The sequence below is a fragment of the Blennius ocellaris genome (genome assembly GCF_963422515.1).
Source record: "Blennius ocellaris genome assembly, chromosome: 17".
Classification (NCBI taxonomy): Eukaryota; Metazoa; Chordata; class Actinopteri; order Blenniiformes; family Blenniidae; genus Blennius; species Blennius ocellaris.
The window spans coordinates 19,541,830-19,562,300 of NC_137666.1; the positions used below are offsets into that span (position 1 = coordinate 19,541,830).

A 20,471-nucleotide genomic window follows, 5' to 3' on the forward strand; every position below is an offset into this window, starting at 1 on the left:
CAGTTCAGACAGGCTCTGAAATAATTTACATCATTTATTTAGAAATTGTTACATACAACATCTGGCATCAGTCCACCGCAACCCAAGAGACTGAACAGAAACTGAGGTGGAAAAAGAACCAAACGACTTTGTCGCCAAGAAATATACCTAGTCACGATTTTACTGACGTGTTTCGATTCGCTACCGACGACTTCCAACAAACTGAAAAGCTGTACTTCAAATGTATCTTTGAGAACTACAATATATACACATGTGTGAGTTAAAATTGACATTTGTGCAGCGCTTCGACTTCATTAAATCCTAAGACTATTTCCTACAACTTTTGATTTTGGCAACTTGGGAGAAAAAAAAAAAAAAAAAAAGACCCCTGCAAAAAGCAACATCATCAATGTTGGAAGAAACGAAAAATACTGACGCCTCCAGAAATCGATCCTTCATAATTCGCCAGGCGGCGATTCTAACTACCCAGAAGCAGTTTGCTGCCGCTGATGTCAGGTGGGAAGAGGTGGGGGGGCGTGGTGGTGCTCACCGGCCGGCCCAGCACCACCACCGGCCTGAGGTACTGCAGCTGCTTGATGGCCAGGTCTCCGCACCCGGCCAGCGCCTTGTCCAGGATGGACTTCAGGTTGTCCACCGACGTGGGGTCCCCCGCCATGGCGAGGGGCTTCAGCAGGGGGGAGTGCGTGCGTCTGCTGCGGGTGTGGGAGATCCCCAGCTGGTTGTTCTCCTTCACCGAGCAGCTGCGCCTGAAGGCGTCCCGCCGCCGGGCTGGCATGGCGCTCTTGTCTTTCGGCGTCGTGTCCTGAATGAACTTCAGGAACGACGACTCGAAGCCGATGGGTTTGTAGGCGGCGATGTCGAAGGGGCGCGAAGGGGACGCGCTGCGAGCCTGGGGGTCTTTGATGTTGGGGGGCGGCTCGGCGAGTTCGTTTTTCCGTTTCAGCGGCTGACGAAAAGGCTGCGTGGCGAAGGAGAGCGACCTGCTCGGCGCCCTACCGCCCTCTCGGTTGCCGGACGGCTCTTGGAGGCCGTCTTCGGCGGTGAAGCGCAAGGAACACGGCGGCGACAGGTCCACGGTGAGCGGCCGGAGCAGCGGTGTGATTTTATCCAGACTTAAGCGCTCCTCCTGTTTCTGGGCGCTGGGGCTCGCCGTGGCGGTGTGCCCGGCCGCGCTGGCCTCGCCGTAGAGCACCTCGTCTGCTCCCACCAGGACCCCGTTCCTCTCCGCGGGGGGCAGCTCCTCCTCCTGCTCCTCCGGGAAGCCCAGAGCGCTGCAACCCTCCTCCTCCTCCACCACTGTGCCGGGCTTTAGAGGGTGCAGTCCGGCGGGGGCCGTCTGGCCCGCGCTGCCCGGCTCCCCCGGGTGCTCCGGTTTGCGGACCCCATTGGGGACGGCGGCTCCCGTCACGGCGGGCCGGGCCGACTTTCTCTGGATGAGCTCCTCCAGCTGCTCGGCGTTAAAAAGCAGCTTCTCCTGGTTCCTGGCCAGGTCCTCGCGGAGCATGCGGTGCACCTTCAGGTAGTGGCGGTTCAGGCTGTGTGCGTAGGTGACCACGGAGTCGCAGTCCTGAACCATGCAGGGGAAAGTCACCCGCAGGCCGCGGTCCTGGCACATCTGCAGCGCCTCCTCGTGAGATCGAAACACCACAGAGCCGAAGGAGATCCTGTCGGCTTTCCTCGCTTTCTTCACCTTCTCGCCGCTCGCTTCCCGCGGCTCTGCCGGCACCTCGGCGGTGGGACCGGACTGCTCGGGCTGCGCGGGGGGCGACGGCGGCGGCGAGGAGGCGCGGTCTTCGTTCTCGGGCGGGACGATGAGCTTCTTCTGGCAGCCGGTGATGGACTTCTTGTGGGTGCTCTGCAGACGCACCACCAGAGAGTCGTAGCACTCGTCGTGGCTGTACAGCGTGTGCTTCTTCAGCGCCTCGTTGTGGCTGAACACTCGCGTGCAGCCGTCGAACGTGCAGCGGATGAGGCCGGGCGGCTTGGAGTGATAGTCCCGGGTGTGACGCACCAGGCTGCTCTTCAGGTGGTAGGATGCGCTGCAGTTCGCAAAGTGGCACTTGAACTGGGGCTGGGGCTCGTCCGAGTTCGGGGGCGCTCTCTTTTTCGCCGGTTCTTTCCTGACTTCGGAGGTGCACTGCACGTCGATGTCCTTCTCCAACAGCAGCTGGGAGCGGTTGTAGTGATGGATCAGCTGCAGGTGGCGGACCAGGCCGCCCTGCGTGGAGAACGCCGCGTCACAGTTCTTCGCCACGCAGTGGAAGGGTTTACTGAATTTGTCCAGGATGTAGCACAGGTTACCTTTGGCCACCAAACGTCTCGTCCTCACCTGCGTGCTTCCGTCGACTTTTTTCTCCTCCTGCTCGTCGTCTTCCGGTCTGCTCTGCCCGTCCTCTCCAGACGGAGGGGTGTCAAACTTCTGTCCATTCTCGCTTACGGCCGTGGAGTTCTTTGCCCTCGGTTGGCGCTGTGCCTTACCGACCTCCTTCTTCGCTTTCAGGCTGTGGTGTGAGGTCTGTCTTTTTTGAGCCGAGGCTCCTTTGTTCCCCTCTTGCGCGGATGTGCAAATCATGGAATCCACGGAGGCGGGACTGAGCTTATGAACCTGAATGTAATGAGAGCGCAGCACGTTTTTCTGTCTGTGACTCTTGGAACAAAGCTGGCACACGTAAGGCTTAAAGGAGGTGGTTTTCAGAGAAGTCAGTCTTTTAGCCTGCTCCAAGGTGCGGCCGTGTTTGGTGTTGTAGTGACGGAGTAAACTGTAGCTCTGCGCCGTGCGGAACCCACAGCTCTTCACCTGACAGACGTACGGCTTGGCAGTTGCCAACAGCTCCAGGCTCTCTTCTTCTTTGACTGAAACTGTACCTGCCGACAGGTGTGGTCTCTTCTGAAGCAGCACGACCGGAGGCTTGGCCATGATGGCTTGATGAAGAGCCATCTGAGATGAATTTGGGTACACGCCAGACTTTAAAGGCTCTTTAGGCAAATTGTGTGATGGTGTAGAATTGAGGTTCAGTCTCCTGAGGCCGAGCAGAATTTCTTTTAGAGGGTCGTCTTTTGTCGTTTCGCTGCTTTTGGGCTGAGCGGACACTTTTCTTTCTTGGTTTGGTTCTAAAGGATCCGAGAGCGGATTTTTCTCAGAGTCCAGCAAGGGTTCAGTCTTTATGACTTTGGACTTGGCGCTGTGCTCGTTGTCATGTTTCTGTTCTTTGTTCTCCAGCTTTAGATGATCTGGGTGAGCACATTTCAGGTGCCGCTGCACATCTCTGGCTCTGGAAAACGTCATGCCGCACTTCTCAAAACCACAGGTGAACTTGCTGCCGTCGAAACACACGGCCACCAGGGTCATTGTCGCTTTGGGTTCTGCGTCCTCGGACTGCAGCGGTGTGTCACAACTCCCCGGGTGGAGGTCCTCTCCGTTCACAAGTCCCTCCGAATCTAAAGACTTGAGGCGAGGCGCCGCTTCGGGAACCATCTTGAAGAGTTTCCGCTTTGCCCTGCGCTGAGCTTCAAAGTCCGACTCGGAGAAAGTGATGCTGTGCGAGGCCAAGTGCTTTATGAAGTCCTTCTTGGAGAAGTGGTACTGTTTGCACTCGGAGCTGCTGCAGGTAAAGGCCGCGTCTCGAAAATGCTGTGCTTCGTGGTGATAGATCTGGCCCAGGTCGGTGTATGTGATGTAGCAGCCCTTGAGCTCACACTGGTAGTTGAGGTGATAACCGTGGGTCTGTTTGTGTGTGACCAGCTCGTTGGAGGTGCTAAACTGAGCGCCGCAGCCCATCACCACACACTTGTACGGCCGATCGCCGTAGTGAACTCTCCTGTGTTTGCGGTGATGATACGCTGAGACGAAGTGGCGCCTGCAGAAGACGCACTTCTCCCTCTTGTCCCTCATTTGATGGAAGTATTTGACATTATTGTCACTGCCGTGCTCGGACTTTAAGTGCACGTAGAGGTACTTTGAGTGTTTAAACACGCGAGTGCATCCAGTTCCTGGACATGGATACTCGTCTCGATTCTGCAGCTTGAAGTGTCGGTCGATGTACTCAAACGTGACGTACTCGTCGTCCTCCGCGTGCTTCTCCTTCACGGTGCTGGCTTGTTCCACGATGTGGTGCAGCACGTCGGGGTCATGTGTGGATTCGTAATACAACATTAAGGAGGGGTCGACGGTGATCTCGCCTGGTTCAACATCGTCGTCGTCATCCGGACGCGTCGCCGCCTCCTCTTTTTTCACATTGATCGCGTCGACATGCGTCTCGCTCTGAATGTGTTTTTTTAAGTGCGGAACCAGCTCTTTCCTGCTCTTGAACGTGTCCTTGCAGACGGGACATGGGTGGTGATTTTCCTCGGCGTGCCTTTTCGAGTGATGGACGATTTGAGAGTCGGACACAGACCTCCGGCAGATCTGACAGCACAGCTTGAGTTTCTTAGCCTCGGACTCTCCTCTGGCTTCTTTCTGCTCGTTAATCTGCTTTTTACGCTGCTGCTCATGATCACCATGCCCTCCATTAATTGCATAGTACTGCTTGGATTCCACTTTCACGGCGGCAACTTGCGGTTCCTGTGGTTTCAGGCACTCGTGTCTGTCTGCTGCCTCTTCCTCCTCGATGTCCGACTCCGGCTTCAGCCCAAGAAGAGATGTGCAGTGATACTTCAGAGTTTTCCAGTCCCAGAATTCAGGGTCGAAAGGCCAGTAAGCTTTCAGTGCTAGAAGCAACTCGCAGCGCAGCGAGTTGGGAATCGTCCCGCTTTCCTGGTCATATTTCTGGTCCGGGCGCAGATAGAGCTCCTCCAGACATCTGAAGGACTCGTGAGAGGGGCCGAGGAGGAACTCTGTGAGCTGGCAGGCTCGGGACACTTCAAGGTCGCCCTGGAGAAGGCATGACATGGTCTTACAGACGGAGATCCTTGTTTCCGAGTCATCTGCCTTTGGAAGTTGTAGAGCTTTAACACACAGTTCAACTGAGGCGGGCGTCCCAAGTTCCTCCGCCTGGAAGAAATAAATAAATAAAGGAGCTATAGTTTACTTTACATCTTTACCATCTTATCCAATGAAACACAAGATTCAAAATCAGTCAAAAATAAACATCTGTTGGCCAGTAATAGTAATAATGAGTCTTGTGTTTGGGTTGTATGCAGCTGCGTGCGGAGGCACAAGAACACCGACGAGAGCTTTAGCTTTAAATCTGTGGAACGTTGAGGCGTGGGAGATTGGCAGGTGGTCAATATGACGCCAAGCACAAACATTTGAGCTCATGTTCCGAGTCTCTTAACTTTCCAGGCAACAGCAGCCAACAACCAACCATCACAGAACACTCCTGAATAAAAGCTGCAAAAGTGGATTCTGCTTCCAGACTCAGCTTTTTCCTTTGTCACATAGATGCTTCTAGTCCAGAGGTCTGAAACCATCATAGACAAATAAAATTCATCTCGAGCTGGCTCACCTCAAAAGCTAAGAGAGCACATCTTGTAAAGGTATAATATTGTTTTGATCACTACACAAAAACTGTATCTTGTGCATTACCGAGGTTTCATATCTAAGATTTAGAACAGAAGACCTGGAATTATTTGAGAATATCTTGTTAGTCTTAAACCAGTTTTAGTGTATTTTAATGTTTTAGCAATTTTAGCCGTTTTGCCTAAATTTAAGCTTCTGCCATTTGAGCCGCCCTTCCAGTTTGAAGAGGTTTTTATTCCTAGAGACTGAAGTAAGTTGTAAAGATTCTGCGTTTCATTCAGCGGAGCGTTCGAGCTTTCAAAGCAACCGCCATAGAAACGTTTAGAAAACCGACATTGCACAGTGTTGCAAGTGTTAAACCCATAAGGTTATCAATATACTAGAAGAGTAATAATGTAATCTCTCTACAGCGTACAGCAGACGGATCACACTCACCTCTGTGTGAATGACACGAACCAGGCAGAGCAAATGATGGACTGTTTTGGCGATGGCGCCCAGCTGGAGGCATCGTTCCAGGAGAGACACCAGCGAGGGGTCGAGTCTCCTCTGAAGTTTACTCCACAGAAGAGTCAGCTCCCTGTCAAGCGAGAGCAGAGAGGTCGCGTCAGCACATCCAGCCTGTTGGAAATGGCCCGCGGCGCGAGCAGAGGAACTCACCAGGAGCTGTACAGACTCTGCTGCTGCAGCTGCTGTGTGAGGAATGTTGTGCACAGGATGAAGGCCGTGTTCTCCTCTCCCTCCGTCTCCAGGGTACTTGTGATATCCAGCACATCTTTACAGTCCAGTCTGGATATCTGTCGGACAGGAAGTCTAGTGTTACAATCTACATTTACAATCAAAAGGCTCTGATGACTGTGCCCACGCAGCAGTGGCACCACATTGTAATGGAAAACCGACAAAACCGAGTCGAGTGGAGGCAAAGCGAATGCTGAAGTTTATTTGTCAGGCCACTAGTGGGCGCTGTGTGGCAATACAGTACAATCAATTCACGCAACTCGTTCTTGCTCTTACAAACAGCAGCCTGTGTTCTGGCGTCTTGTCTGTACATATTAAACATGTGGCACTACAGCCACTTCTTAAAACCTGGACTTGATCAGGCTGTTCTAGTTGATTTAAGGCCCACCTCCAAGCTGCCTTTTATTTCTACAATCTTGGCGAAGGTTGTCTACTGGCAGCTGAAGTTTTACTTGAAGGAACACAATATTTTAGAGCAGGGGTGGCCAACCCGTGGCTCACGAGCTGCATGTGGCTGTTTGCCTGTCAGTTGCCTGTCTTCCATCTTTTCACAGCCGATCAGAAAAACAAAGGGGGGGGGGGGTATTCAGAACCCATCAGTAGAACCCTCATCTGTGTCACTCAGTTCAAATTACACAATTACTGGAAAGTACCTGAATTAATGTTGCTGATATGAAGCGACAGAGGGAGGAGTGAGAGTTTTTTTTCTACCTTTCTGTTACGAGTGTGTGTAACATGTAACAGGCAGATGTGGAGTGAGCATTAGAGACAGGAGTGCTGCATGAGGGGAGAGGACGAGGGTTCAGGAGGAATAACGGAACAATGCTGTTGTGGTATTACACAATAACAACAAAAAAAAGTCAGGGAAGAAACGCCTGGTCAAACCAAAGCATGAAGCTGAACTCAGGACATTTCTAGCAGAGTGGTGTGTGTGTGTGTGTGTGTGTGTGTGTGTGTGTGTGTGTGTGTGTGTGTGTGTGTGTGTGTGTGTGTGTGTGTGTGTGTGTGTGTGTGTGTGTGTGTGTGTGTGTGTGTGTGTGTGTGTGTGTGTGTGTGTGTGTGTGTGTGTGTGTGTGTGTGTGTGTGTGTGTGTGTGTGTGTGTGTGTGTGTGTGTGTGTGTGTGTGTGTGCGTGTGCGTGTGTGCGTGTGCGTGTGTGCGTGTGTGTGTGCATAGGGAGGCAATACAATACAGGGGGAGACTGTGTGTCTATATTCAGGGCTATTAATTTGTGTGTGTGCGGTAAATATATCTGGCTTACAAACCGCATGGATTTTCATTTGATATCATGTGAGTTTGTGTGGGAGGGAGTTGGTTCGTTTCACTGCTACATGGACAACAGCCAGATGTGTCCCGCTGAAGAAGAAACATGCCTTCCCACCACTGTTGCTACGTCTCAATGACATTAAAGCAAGGATGACCTTCCACTGTATAATTCTTAACAGGAAAAAGAACAGAGGTGAAACGCTGTGTGCTGCGCATGCGTGTTCCGGAATTATCTTTACGCTAAAGGAGGAGAATAGTTAAACAGGTGGGGGCAGCGTTTGCAAAACGAGTGTCTCAAGGGGTGGCAGAAAAACCGGATGGGTTCAGCGCTGAGCTGCAGCGGAGAGGAGAAGTTAATTTAGAGATATCTTTCGACATAAAATAAATTGTCGTCACCGAGTCTTTCAAGAATGGTTTTTTTCCCACCCTACTTGTTCCAAGCCTGTTTATCTCCACTAGGGTTGATCTGTGATAATGAGGTTAATGATCACACCTGACCGAACTGCAGAACTACTCATCCCATCAAGGTGATTAATTCATATTCCAACACAAAAAAAAACTCACGCAAGAGAAGCTCAGCCTGAAAACAACAGGATGGAGAATTGAAACTAAAAGAAGAGCAGTGAGGAAGTTCACCCCGACACATTTCTGCCGTAATAAAGTGAAACTGAGTGATCACAGAGCCGTGCTGAATTAATATCATATAATCTCACCAACTCAGCATTAACAAGCTATCAATGTTGTGGCTTTGGCTGCAGCAGCAGTGTTGCTTTTAGCTTCTGGATGTGTTTTAATTCTTCATTCCAGAACAATCGCTCCTTCAATAACCTGTAAACTGCGCAGCAGGATTTCTCCGTGTGTGTGATTGGTCAGATGTTGCAAACTCCACCCCTTTCATGTGAAGGCGAATGTCGGTCTGGGTTGAACCAGCGAGTTGATATAACCTGCTTCGTCGTAACGGTGATCAGGATCGCGCACATCTGGATCAGTCAACCCAGGAAACAGAGAGATCCTGGATATGTTGATCACGGTTCGTAGTCCAGGCCTCAGGCGTATCGCTGAGAGTTTTATTGTTTTTATTTTTGTCTTTATTTGTCTTAAGAAGCCATGTGTAACTGGCATCTTCCTACATTATTCTAGTGGGGATGCTATTATTTTATGTTCATTCATAATATTCTTTATTGGAGCTTTCCAAAGTCGTTGAGGTATAATGTGACTTTTCTGTTTATACACGGGAATAATTTCAGATATTTGCACCAAGTTGCACTTTTATTCTATTTCAAACATGTGAATAGTGCAGCTGGTTTGTTGTGTTTACAAATGCTGTTAAGAGCCAAAGCAGTTATGCATAACTTTCTTTCGGGGACCAGAATAGTTGTGCAGTGAACGTGATGTTTGTAGACGTCAGTATCAAGCAAATTACACCCACATACTATTTACAACTTTTAGAGTGACAAAAAGAATCGGATGTGTATCGGCCAATCCTCAAGGCTGCAGTATCGGTATCGGATGTGAAAAAGTGGCATCGAGCCATCCCTAATATTTGAGTCATATTTAGCTTGTCACCTCACTACTGTATGAACCTCGCAGCTCTTTAAAACATCTGAACGCGGGCTCACGTTAAAACCAGACCAGCATCGCGGCTCAGGCAAAAACTCTTATCACTTAAACAGTTCAGAGAAATGTGTTTCTGAAAACACTGGAATAGTTAAAACGTTGCTTCACAGATGTGGGCCTGCCCCGAGGGGCGTGGCCTGCCCCGAGGGGGCGTGGCTTATGAATTCTACAGCTTCTTAGAGTATGAAGTCTCCAGCTGGCTGCCGCCAGAGCCCAACTTTTCTTCGTGGCCTCATTGTTTCTTATGGGAGACTGCAGGGGCCTTAAAGTCCTAGTGAAATGAAAATTCGACCTCCAAAACACTCTGGCTGTCGCTTCTAGGGACATTTTTTATGCCAATTGGCCCAAGGGTAAAATGTTAAAACATGACAATCTGCTAGAAAATAGCCGATAAACAGCGGCATTTTCGCTGCTGGGCGGAGCTTCTGACAATAATAGAGTAACGTCACGAGTTGTGCACACGCCCAAGTTGTGTTTACATTATGAAGGATCAGAGTTTTGACGACGAAGAGGCTGAATTTAACCATATTTCATCATCATCGGGCATTTCAAACCCAGTGATTGATGAAGAAGACACAGAAGGGTCGTTCTGCCATCGGTGACCCCGTCTGGAACATGTTTGAGGAAGCAGAAGACGCTTCGTCCTCCATTCGTCCTCGTCTCCTCAGCAGCCGCCAGTTTACACCGCGGCTTTGAGGCGTCCTGACTTTTGGAAGAACGACCCGGCTTCGTGGATCACGTCGAAGCGCTTTTCTGACTGCGCAGAATCACCGAAGACGAGTCCAGGTATTACTTGATCGTCTACTAGCCGCCTGAGCTAGCGGCTCCCGCTAGCCGCGCGAGCTAGCCGCTCCCGCCGCCTGTGCTCCTTTTCTCCTCTCTCTGGTCTCTTCCAGGCTCAATCTTTCGTCAAGGCTCATAAAACGCCGACTATAACTTCAAAACACTGTTAAAACTTTGATATTTAAGAGGGAAACAAGCCAATGTAAACACAACAGATGGAGATCTGCACAACTCTTGACGTCACGCTCACGAAGAAGGATTCCCCCGACTTCGTCAGCTGGAGATTCAAAATTGAAGTAACTTTGTTATGTGACAACAGTGGTGGGGCAGAGTCGGAGAAACCTTAGAAGTAGTCGCCCAACTATCGTTTTTTGCAAAGTAGTGTTTTACATTTCACTAGGACTTTAAGGGTCATAAAAACCAGCACCTTCATAATGTCTGAAGCTAGTTTGACCTAATATGAGCCCAAGAAAGCCGCAGATGACTTCACGTTCGTAAAAACCACCGAGCCTCATGTTCAAACGTCAGACTCCAGGTGATTTACCTCCATTATGGCCTCTTCATTGGGCAGCAGGTGGCAGAGCAGTGAGATGTACATCTGACGAAACATGGCCTGGTTGGAGATGAAGCTGCACTCCGTGCACGCTTTGGCCAAAACCACAGCTTTGGCAACTTCCCCCATCTTCTCCAGATGTTTCACCCTCATCTCCATGAAGCCCTCGCCCTCCAAGCTGATGTACGTGTTCACTGAAGACACAATTCAAACGACACGTGACGTCTGGGCACGGAGAGCAAAATGAAAATCACAGTTTAAGTGGGACAGGAGGTCCAGTTCTCACCTTCCTCTGGGTTGGTGGTCTGTCCGGTGAGGAGGGACGTGAGGACGGGGTTGCTCCATGCGCCTCCTTCTCCTGTAATCTGCAGTAAAGCCTGGAGGTCTGTGCTGCCGTACCGTAGCAAGGTATCATGGGCAATCTGCAGGGATCATCAGAAATAGCAGATTAAAAACCAAACAAACAGCTTAGGACTCAGAAACATCACGAATTCCAGCCAGAGAGAGAGAACAGCAGTTTTCTCCTCACAGTTCTGAAATATGTGAAAATACCAGGACTTCTGAAGTAAGTCCCGCATTGCAAAGTCAGCAATTTTCCGGCTTTGGCTGCAGCAACAGTGTTGCTTTTAGTCTGGGTAAGTCAACTCTGGAAACAGAGATATCCCGGGTATGTTTATAACCCGTCGTCGTACAGGAAGCTGGTCATTTCTATCGCTTCACTTTGTTGCAGTATTAAGGTTAAATGATGTTCATAGTTTATGCGAAAAGTTAAAAAAGTACATGCATACTAACCAATAAATAAATCCACGGGGACAAAAACATACCCTTCACCCCAACTTTCAGTGCTGAAGGTAATTATATAGTTCATCCTAAACCGTTGGCACGAAGGCCTGGAAGATGGTCTTGTCAAGACCACAGGCTAATAATACAAATTAAGTCAATATTTGACAACACCGAGTCCTGGTGAACAAAACAAAATGCATTGACAAACTGTATTTTAGGTCCCAAATGATTGCAAATACCAAAACCTTGATTAGCGACACCAACCACCTCCCGAGGTTTGAGACACTTGAGTTTTAACAGCTGATGTGCGACTCAGTGCTGTTTACAAGTTGTGCCACTTTATAGCTCAAAAATGTTTGTTAATCAATATAGTTCACACGTTTGTATGCAAATTATCATGCCCATATTATAGATTTACAGTATCTCACTAAACTGAGCACACTCCTCACATTTCAGCAAATTCAAAGATGAGGGATGACCTTCATTTTCTAAATAAATACTGAAAGAAGTCAACCAATATTTATTGAATAACTGGATTTGTGAACATTGCAGAGAACTATATTGGTTTGTCAGCTTACAAACATTAAAAAAAAAATCTTCATTTTTATATAGTGTAAAATGTGCTGTGTTCTGTTTTTTTTTTTACATAAATGTTTTGATAGTTGTATGAAAATGGCACCTAAATATAAAATGAGTATTTGGCATTTCTGCAGAGAGAGAGAAAGAGAAATACACAATCACTGAGGGTTTTATCTCTCTGGCTCTAAGAATATCAAGGTATTGATAAAAGGCCATATCGCCCAGCCCTTCTCCGCCCACACATGCCCACCCTGGGATAAGGAAAAAGAACTCCTTCTTGTGGTGCCATGTGCCAGAACAGAGCTGCCCAACTGTGGGAAGGACGAAGGAACGACCAGCCTCGATTGGGATTGACGACCCACCCAATTTTGCATAATGTGACCCCTTTAAAAATCCTCAGATATGAAAAACTGCTTCAAGCCTGATATGAGGCAAGCCAAGACTGCATTCATTGTGTGTGTGTGTGCACTGTGATGTGAAGGTGCAGGCCACCGGGGGCGGCCCCCGGGGGCCAACCACCGGGGGCAACCACCGGGGGCAGCCACCAGGGACGGGGCACAAGCAGACTGTACCTGAACTGAATGATGGAACTGAACCCAGGCTTCATACGGGATTTCATTCTCAGGCACTGACAGCAGCAGTTCAAAACAGCTCCTGGAGAAAAAAGAAAAGCTCATCAAACCTCCAAACAATACATTTGTCAAACATACATCAAGAAGAAGTAAGGCAGCACAATGTCACTCCAACATGTGATTATAATCAGGATGATGACCTGCGACAAACACTTCAGTAGATCATTTGAGGTCTCGGTGCTTTGAGCTTTGTTTCTCTTTCCATAATGAAAAAGAAAAGCTGTGATTGAGCCGTTTTTTTTGCTTTATTTCTGATTACATGTGTCTTAAGTTTGACACAAGAGTTATTAGTTGGATAAGTAAAGTTGCAGTACTGTCGTTATTTTTCCTCTGTAAACTCAACGTAGCTCAAGTGAACAATAGACAAGCCTGCTATGCTGTCAGTGTCGTCCATCTTCATGCACACGTTTCAGAACGTTTCAGTTGACCTGCTCAGACGGCCACAGAGAAACTATCAGAAATACATTACCTCACAGAATTGAGGTCACACCCCCCCCCCCCCACACACACGTTCCGGAACTATTCATTTCTATCCTTTCATGGGACAACGCTGAAGAAATGACACTTTGACAGAAGGTAAAGTCGTCTCTTTACACTCAAAACGCCACAAAGCAGCGTTCGCTGCAGCCGGGTGTCACCGTTTTAAAACTCGCCGAGGAGAACGGCGCCGACCGCAGCATCATAACAATGAACAGCAGCTCCTCCAGGCTGTAGCAGGTGATTCACTCCTCCGTGAAGCTCCAGAAAAAACTCCCTGAAAATAGTCCTGATCGTTTGTGCAGCTTTAGAGCTGTAAAACACCGTGTTGCTGCTGCGTTGCTAAAGAATTTCTCCAGGGATTAATAAAGGGATTGTGAGGTTTTAAAGACAGAACTAGTTTATTATGAGATGATGACGTCACTCAGACCCCCACATTGTCCACATGGAACTAAAATACTTTGTACTGCTTCCTTTTCTCACCTTCTACTAACCTCAAGTTGTCTGTAGAGAGAAAACATGCAAACAGAGAGGAGTTTATTACAGCCTCCTAAAATCAACAATTATAATAATAATAATAATAATAATAATAATATTAAAGCAAGCAGCTCTGGCATCGACAGATATCCAAATCCAGGTATCGGGATCGGATCAGAAGTGAAACAATGCAGATCGGTGAATCACCAAGACAGTGAAAATGTACCCTTGTTTCAAAATAATCTAACACAGCCATTAATATCTGAACCGCTGGCACCTAAAGTGAGTACACCGCCAAGTGAAAATGTTTCTCTCGGTGTCAATGGATTCAACAGTGCTACTCTGTACACCAACTATGTCGCATCAAAGTCTCATTTTTTCCAGTGTTGTCCCATGAAAAGATAGAATTAAACATTTGCAGGAATACCCGGAGTGTACTCACTTTAGTGAGGTACTGTATGACGGTGCAATTGTATGTCGCTCATGTTGATTTCACAATGATACATTTGTGATATACTGTGCAACCTGTAGTCTCCGGAGGCTTTGCAGAATTTTTAAAGTTTTAGAACTTTACTTGTTTTGGACCTTTTGGTTCCTGTAACGAGAACATTGGTGACAGAGACGGTATTACTGTCCGACAGCGATGTAATTTACTAATAACTGAGCTGAAACCACAGAAATAATCCACCTGAGGTCAGAAGAAATCTGCGTGACTGCAGTTTGAAGGCTCAGCAGTAAATGAAGATCAGGTGTGGTGAACGTCTTCAGACAGGCGCTCATCTGCAGGATGACCCCCATTAAAACCTCTGACAGTCCGTCATGAGTCACAACCGCTTACCGTCAGTCTGCTTCCCTCTTTCACGGTGTTTGGCTTATATTTGAAATGTTACAGGTTTTAATTACAGCTTCAGCTTAAAGATCATTTCTGCAATAACACACATACAAAATAGCCACGTCGCGATTGAGAAACCAGGCGATGCTTGCAGGACGACTCCTCTCACAAATGTTTGCATTGGCAGATGACAGTGCGTCACTTCAGAAATACTGTTTTAAAAATGGTCTATTTTTAGCAGGACTTGTCTTTGCTTCAATAGAAAATAAAGATTAAAAATAGTCTCACTCCTTTCGCAAACACGTGACCCCTTGCTCTGCCACACAAGTTCATTTATTTAACACGGTATACTGAATGATCCACTAGAATACGTTCAAGGCTTGCCTTGAATTCAAAGTTGATCTCATTGTACCTTCACTATATGAGCTCATAATATTTTTCTTTAAAGCTGAATTGAATGGCATCTTTAGGAAATATGAACTTCATTTGCTTGGGTGTTCGAGTAAAAGCCTACCACACAATGAGCCGGCATAATATATTAAAAATCCACAAAATATACACCACAACTTAATGAAAACGCAGCTTTCCATGCGTGATCCAAAAGTGTTTTCGCCATGAAATCCGCTCCCTCCTTCTCCAATCTCCGACCCCCTGGAGTGTTTCAATGGCACAAGATTCTAAACGGGGTAACTATGTAAAAAAAAAAAATGAGCACACGTCTAACGAAGGAAAATATGCCTTTCACTGTTATTTTTCATGGCAAAAATACCAAAATTAACATGAAATACAGCGTCGTGGGCACTTTAAATAAGTGAAGTTTAAATTTAAAACAGTCTGACGCATACAGAAAAGCGCAGAGATCTGCAGTGGAGAGAAGAGTCACTGGAGGAAATGTAGAACCCCGTTTGGTTGCAGATGTGTGTTTAAACTGGTTCGCAGAGACGACAGAGGATTGAAGCGGCACACATTTGCAGGGTGGAGATAAGGATTCAGGCTGGAAGAGTTCATTGCCCTGCGGTTGGAGATAAAGAGTTCCCTACGCAGGTTATTATGACCACTTAAAAAGCATTTTGGTCCGAGGCCTCATGTTCACCGGCTTTGCAGGTATTGTTTTGAATCACAGCTAAAGTTAGTGTTTGCTGTTTTTCTGTCGAGCCCTAAAAAGATCACTGAAGGTGAAATAATCTTAAACGGCGACAACGTCAAACCACAACACATTGAAGCCCGCCTTGGCAGGCCTGGTCGTCACGGCGCGCTTCCCCCCCGGTACTCACAAAGCCAGTCTTTTCAGGACCAGCGCCACTCTGTCGGACTCGGCGGTGAGGTGCGAGCGCGCGGCGGCGAAGCAGTTGATGGACAGACAGTAGACCTCCAGAAGAGGCAGGCCGTGCTCCATGGAGTTCCTGCTCCCGGCATAGTGCATCAGAGCCTGCAGACAAGAACACAGGGGAAAACGCACGTGAACAAAAAAAAAACAACAAAAAAATCATCAGGTGGGAGGAAAGGCTCAAACGAAGGGGGGGGGGGGGGGGTTCCCCCACCTGGGGGAGGTGACAGGGTCTGTCTGAGTGATCCCAGCTGACACTAACAGTGTGAGGGACACCTGATTGGACCAGAGGGGACCGTGGAGCACCTGATCACCCCAAACCTGCACCGGAGCACCAGGGAGGGACCCCAAAGGACGGCGATACAACACAACTCTTTTCTGATTAAAGTGTTTTGCGTGCGTTAGTGTGTGGCTGGATGTTTTGGTGGCGCTCGCCTGTCTCCAGGTGTCACGGGCTTACAGAGGCACCTGTCACACATGGCGCTGGCAGACGTACGATAGAAAAATCTCCACGTCCCGGGAGTCTCGTTTACCAGGCAGCTGGAGCCTTGCAGGGTGGCGCTCATGTCCACAGAGACGCTAAATTAATTCCCCTCTGCCTAAATATACCAAAACTGTGAAAGGAAGCTGAGAATAGAGTGCCGACCCCGGGGAACTACATCAGTGTACTAATTACAGCTGGACTACTTCCGAAAAGATTGGAGCGCTCTTGTTTGCATTTATCTGGTATTAACCTAAAACAAAGAGTGCCGCTGCTTCGAGTGGGGAAACGTTGAAGCAATATCAAATGTTTAATCGGTCCTAAATGCAGGTGTATCGAGGTACTTCTCTTCTCCGGACTGGGGATTTCTTTCAATCCACTACAGTCGGAAACGCTCCGTTCTGCAAACATGCTTTCAAACCTCAAATAGCAAAATGAGAGAATCCGGGTGTACGATTAGAATGATTACAATTCTAGAATGTGTCTGTGACACAGCGGATAGTTTAGATTTGTCAGGTGTGTTAAGACAAACATTGAACAACATCTGAGTCCAGAACAAGCAGAAGATTGATTGATCATAAACAAAATGTATTTGTAAATCAAATACAAACACAGAGGAAACCAAAAAGATGCGTCGCATCAGTTATTATAGAAATGTGTTTGACGCAAAGGACACATTGTAAATGTATTTCAACCATTGCTATACTTGCAATTTAGATCTGCTACGTCTCAAAGCCCAAACACACTTTTCAACAGAGGGAGAAGTGAAAGACTTAGAAATCTGTGGTCGCGGCTCTAACCGGTCGCACATGGTGCAAGGCTCGCGGACGGCCAAGGTGTTGGTCGGAAGGCCGGGATCCAGATCAGATAAGACCGAGAGCGTCCCGATCGCATGGCGGTGCAGCGTTATGCACAGCGATTACCTCGCTATTCCGATGCCGACTCAGCAAATAGACCAATTGCTACACACGTTGTCACAATTGATTATTAATCAGAGTTATCCAGTGCTCTGCATCGTTTGAAGGTGGAAGTGTGACGTGAACGTCGTGCTGCTAATTCGCTAGTAATGTCTTGCTAAAGGAACATCTGGAACATTGCAGCTTGGCCATATACGATTGCGTGGATCAATTAGTCTGATATGTGACGACATTAAATGTATGAGATCAATCTGGTTCAATTCACCACCTCACCATCTGCACCGCCACTTTCTCCCGTTTCTAAAACGTGTGTGCCTAGCACTGAAGTTACCGTACCGGGGTGTACGCTCTTCTCAGACCTTTTCTACGGCTCTCGCTCTGTTTACATCAGTGACGACTTACTGATGATCACTTGTTTGTTTTCTCGTTAGTGAACCTACTACTGTGATGAACAAATAATAGTATTTTCCTCCACCTCTACCTCGACAATTTCGCACTCTTTGAAATTAATTTTCCTCATTTTTCCTGCCAGGATTTAGTGTAAAATGCCAGTGATCTCCAGATCTTTTGAGATGCAAAAATAATCCCGAGGTACTTTACATTGGCCATTTATAGTACAATCTGTGTGTAGAGGAGGGATATGAAATATGCAACCTTTCAGATAGTCTGGGATCTATAAAGGGAAAGTGTGTACGTAGGCGCGGCTTTACAAATACGAATACTTTTTTGGCACAAACCAGTTTCAGCTTTTTGGTGCACGTACAGTTTTAGGCCACGTTTACATACCCAGACATTTACAAAAACTGTGATATTTCTCAAGCGGGACGATTACGTTTTTGGATTTCTCCACTCAGGTCAACCTGTGTTTAAAAAAACAAACCAAAACAGTTTTCATGCTTCTAAAACAGCTCATGTGGCTGATCGGCCAAAAAACAGCTCTGTTACGTGAACCGGCGTTGTCCTTAGAAAAAGCCCGTGTCTCTATTTGCATCTAAAGAAAGCAGATGGAGATTTACATCACAATATGTGACGGAAGCTTCATTGGCGACCGTGTTTACAGTTTGACTACTGTGATGGAAATGGCTCCAGTGAAAGCTTTTTCTTCTTACGTGTTACGTTCAATCCTGCCACCACATTGAGGATGACTTTCACTTCTTTATCAGTCCAAATAAACTGAACATGTGCTGAACAGGAAATAACCCAAGCGATTCATGACTCCGATTGGCTGGCATGGCTTCACGCTTCTTGTTACACTGTCCCCCACAAGTGTAGCTGCTCATAGTATTAGTTTATATGCAGTCCGTGTAAATTAAATTGTAAATGAAGATTTTTTTTTTTTTTGTAAAAACACGGGTACTAATAAACGTGGCCCGAGTATAATGTTTCATAAATGAGGCCCCTCCAGTCTGTTACCCGGGTGAGAGCCATGGATGGTGGAATTAAGTCACAAACATCCAGACATGGTAAAGACATATCATGTAAATAATGTCTTCACTGTATCGACACTGTGTGAGTGTGGGCACTGGAACTAAAGCTCTTGCATAGAATTGGTTGATAGGTTACGAGTTATGTTAGAAGATGAACCAGATGAACGAGATAAACCAGAGAAAAATCTACAGATAAACCAGAGGAACCAAACATCCTGAGATGACCATCATAAAACACACTGTACCGAACCCAACACATTGAGCACGCACCTCCGCCCCGCCCAGGCGTGTTTGTAGCATTGCCAGGTGTGTACATGTCCTGAACGTGTAAATCACATTTACAAATTAAACTTGGTGACGAGTGAATCCAGCTCACTGTGAACTTCGAGCAGCTGACTGCGTAATTAGCACCGCCACACTGACATGTCAGGACGGGTGTTATTGGCGGACGTGGGTCTGGAGAGAATGCACAGTGTGTGCAGGAGCAGGGCGCAGTTAAAGCGGTTGCCAAAGAGAGGCAGGCCGACCAGCAGACACCGCGGATCGGACCCGCTTTGCAGGCCGGGGCAGGGGGACGGAGCATCGGGACGAGCTAACGCAAGCTAGCCGAGTCGCGGAGCTGCTTGTACACATTACCTGACAGAAGTTGTCGCAGTACTCCGTAGACGAAGCTGTGGACACGTCCTGTTGCCTGAGGACGTCTTCGAAAGCTCTCAGTGTGGCCAGCAGGGTTTCCATGGCCACCAGGGTGTCTTCGGCCGTGTCCAGGGCCCAGTCGCTCCATTCGTGCTCCGCTTCCACATTATTCTCCGCCATCTTCGTTCTACAGCACGGCGCGTATGCAGCAGGCAGCGGTGCGTTCAGGGACCGTGGGATTCTTTAGGGTAACGCGTCTTGACGGAGGGACACGGGGAAACTGTGGAGGGCTGACTGTGCCGAAATTAAATAATTAAATACGCCATAAAATAATTAATTAAATGTGTCATTAATTAATTAAAGTTGGAATTAATTTTATGTATAGAAACATATATAATTATTTCACGATTTATTTATTTATTTATTTCATGGTCCGGTGTTGCACGGATTCATGACTTAATTTTATCTGTCAAACTCACCCGTCAAACTCAATGGGCGGGGCTTATGCTCACTGCGTTAAGCCCACTACTTTAGTCTGAAGAGTTTATGAACATGACGCTCATGGCAAGCCCTTTTAACATTTAATAGCCGCTATGGAGATATAATACAGATATCCGCAATCCAATTCCTACTAGTTTAAATGAACATTTCAGATATAAACAACGTCCTTCCTACATGCAGGAATGACGTCACTTCCCCCATTCGTTTGTATGGGGCACGTGATTACAGATACAATGAATTCAATTACGAATATCCGGAATGTGGGATCCTGATATCTACAATTCCATTCTGACAAGTCACAATTTCAAATCAAGATATCTTCAACTCCCGTCCATTAAAGATATCTGTAATGGAAATTGTAGATATCTTAAATTACGTTTTAGCGTGCCAGAAAGACATTACAGATATCTTGAACTGGAATTACGTCTCGTCAGAATTAAATTGTAGATATCTCTAACTTGTGTTCTGACACGTCAAAATGGAATTAGAGGTGTCTTCCCCTCCTTATGAGAACCTTCCTTGGTGCTAGGTACCTCAATGGAGGGGTGATTCAAAATTGTAGCTGATGGTTGTGTTTTTCTTTCCATTCCAACTACAACCTTTTCAGTGGGACCACATGAAAACCCGTCCCTCGCCACGGCACAAAAAGTGTGGTAGGCCTGCGGCTGTCATCCACCCATCACTAGTGCTTGCTCCTTTTAATAAAGTGCGCTCCATATTTAAAATGGGCCACCAATGAAGTGGACTCACCACATGTGTTTTTTTTTTTTTTACATGGATGTGAAAAGGAGGAAGTTCAGACTCATGTTTTCATATCTCATAACTCAATAATACTATGATGTTAAAGAAATGTCAATATTATCGTTATAAATTATTATAGATTGTAATTGTTATTGTTATTGTATTTCATTTATAAATGTCCCGTATGCTATATATTATGAGTATTTTAATTTATCTGGCACTGTATGCATAAATGGCACAAATGAATGGC

At 47.1% G+C, this 20,471-nt stretch overlaps 1 protein-coding gene across 1 annotated transcript; it reads right to left on the reverse strand.

The window, feature by feature from the left end:
* Positions 1 to 74: 74 nt before the first annotated feature.
* Positions 75 to 19,159, reverse strand: rlf (RLF zinc finger; the record flags this gene model as incomplete). Its single annotated transcript, XM_080512707.1, has 8 exons — positions 75 to 4,990; positions 5,894 to 6,035; positions 6,116 to 6,252; positions 10,403 to 10,605; positions 10,698 to 10,833; positions 12,346 to 12,427; positions 15,466 to 15,620; positions 18,980 to 19,159. 8 exons carry the CDS (start codon positions 19,157 to 19,159, stop codon positions 458 to 460), a joined length of 5,568 nt encoding a protein of 1,855 aa, XP_080368833.1. The 3' UTR covers positions 75 to 457.
* Positions 19,160 to 20,471: the final 1,312 nt, after the last annotated feature.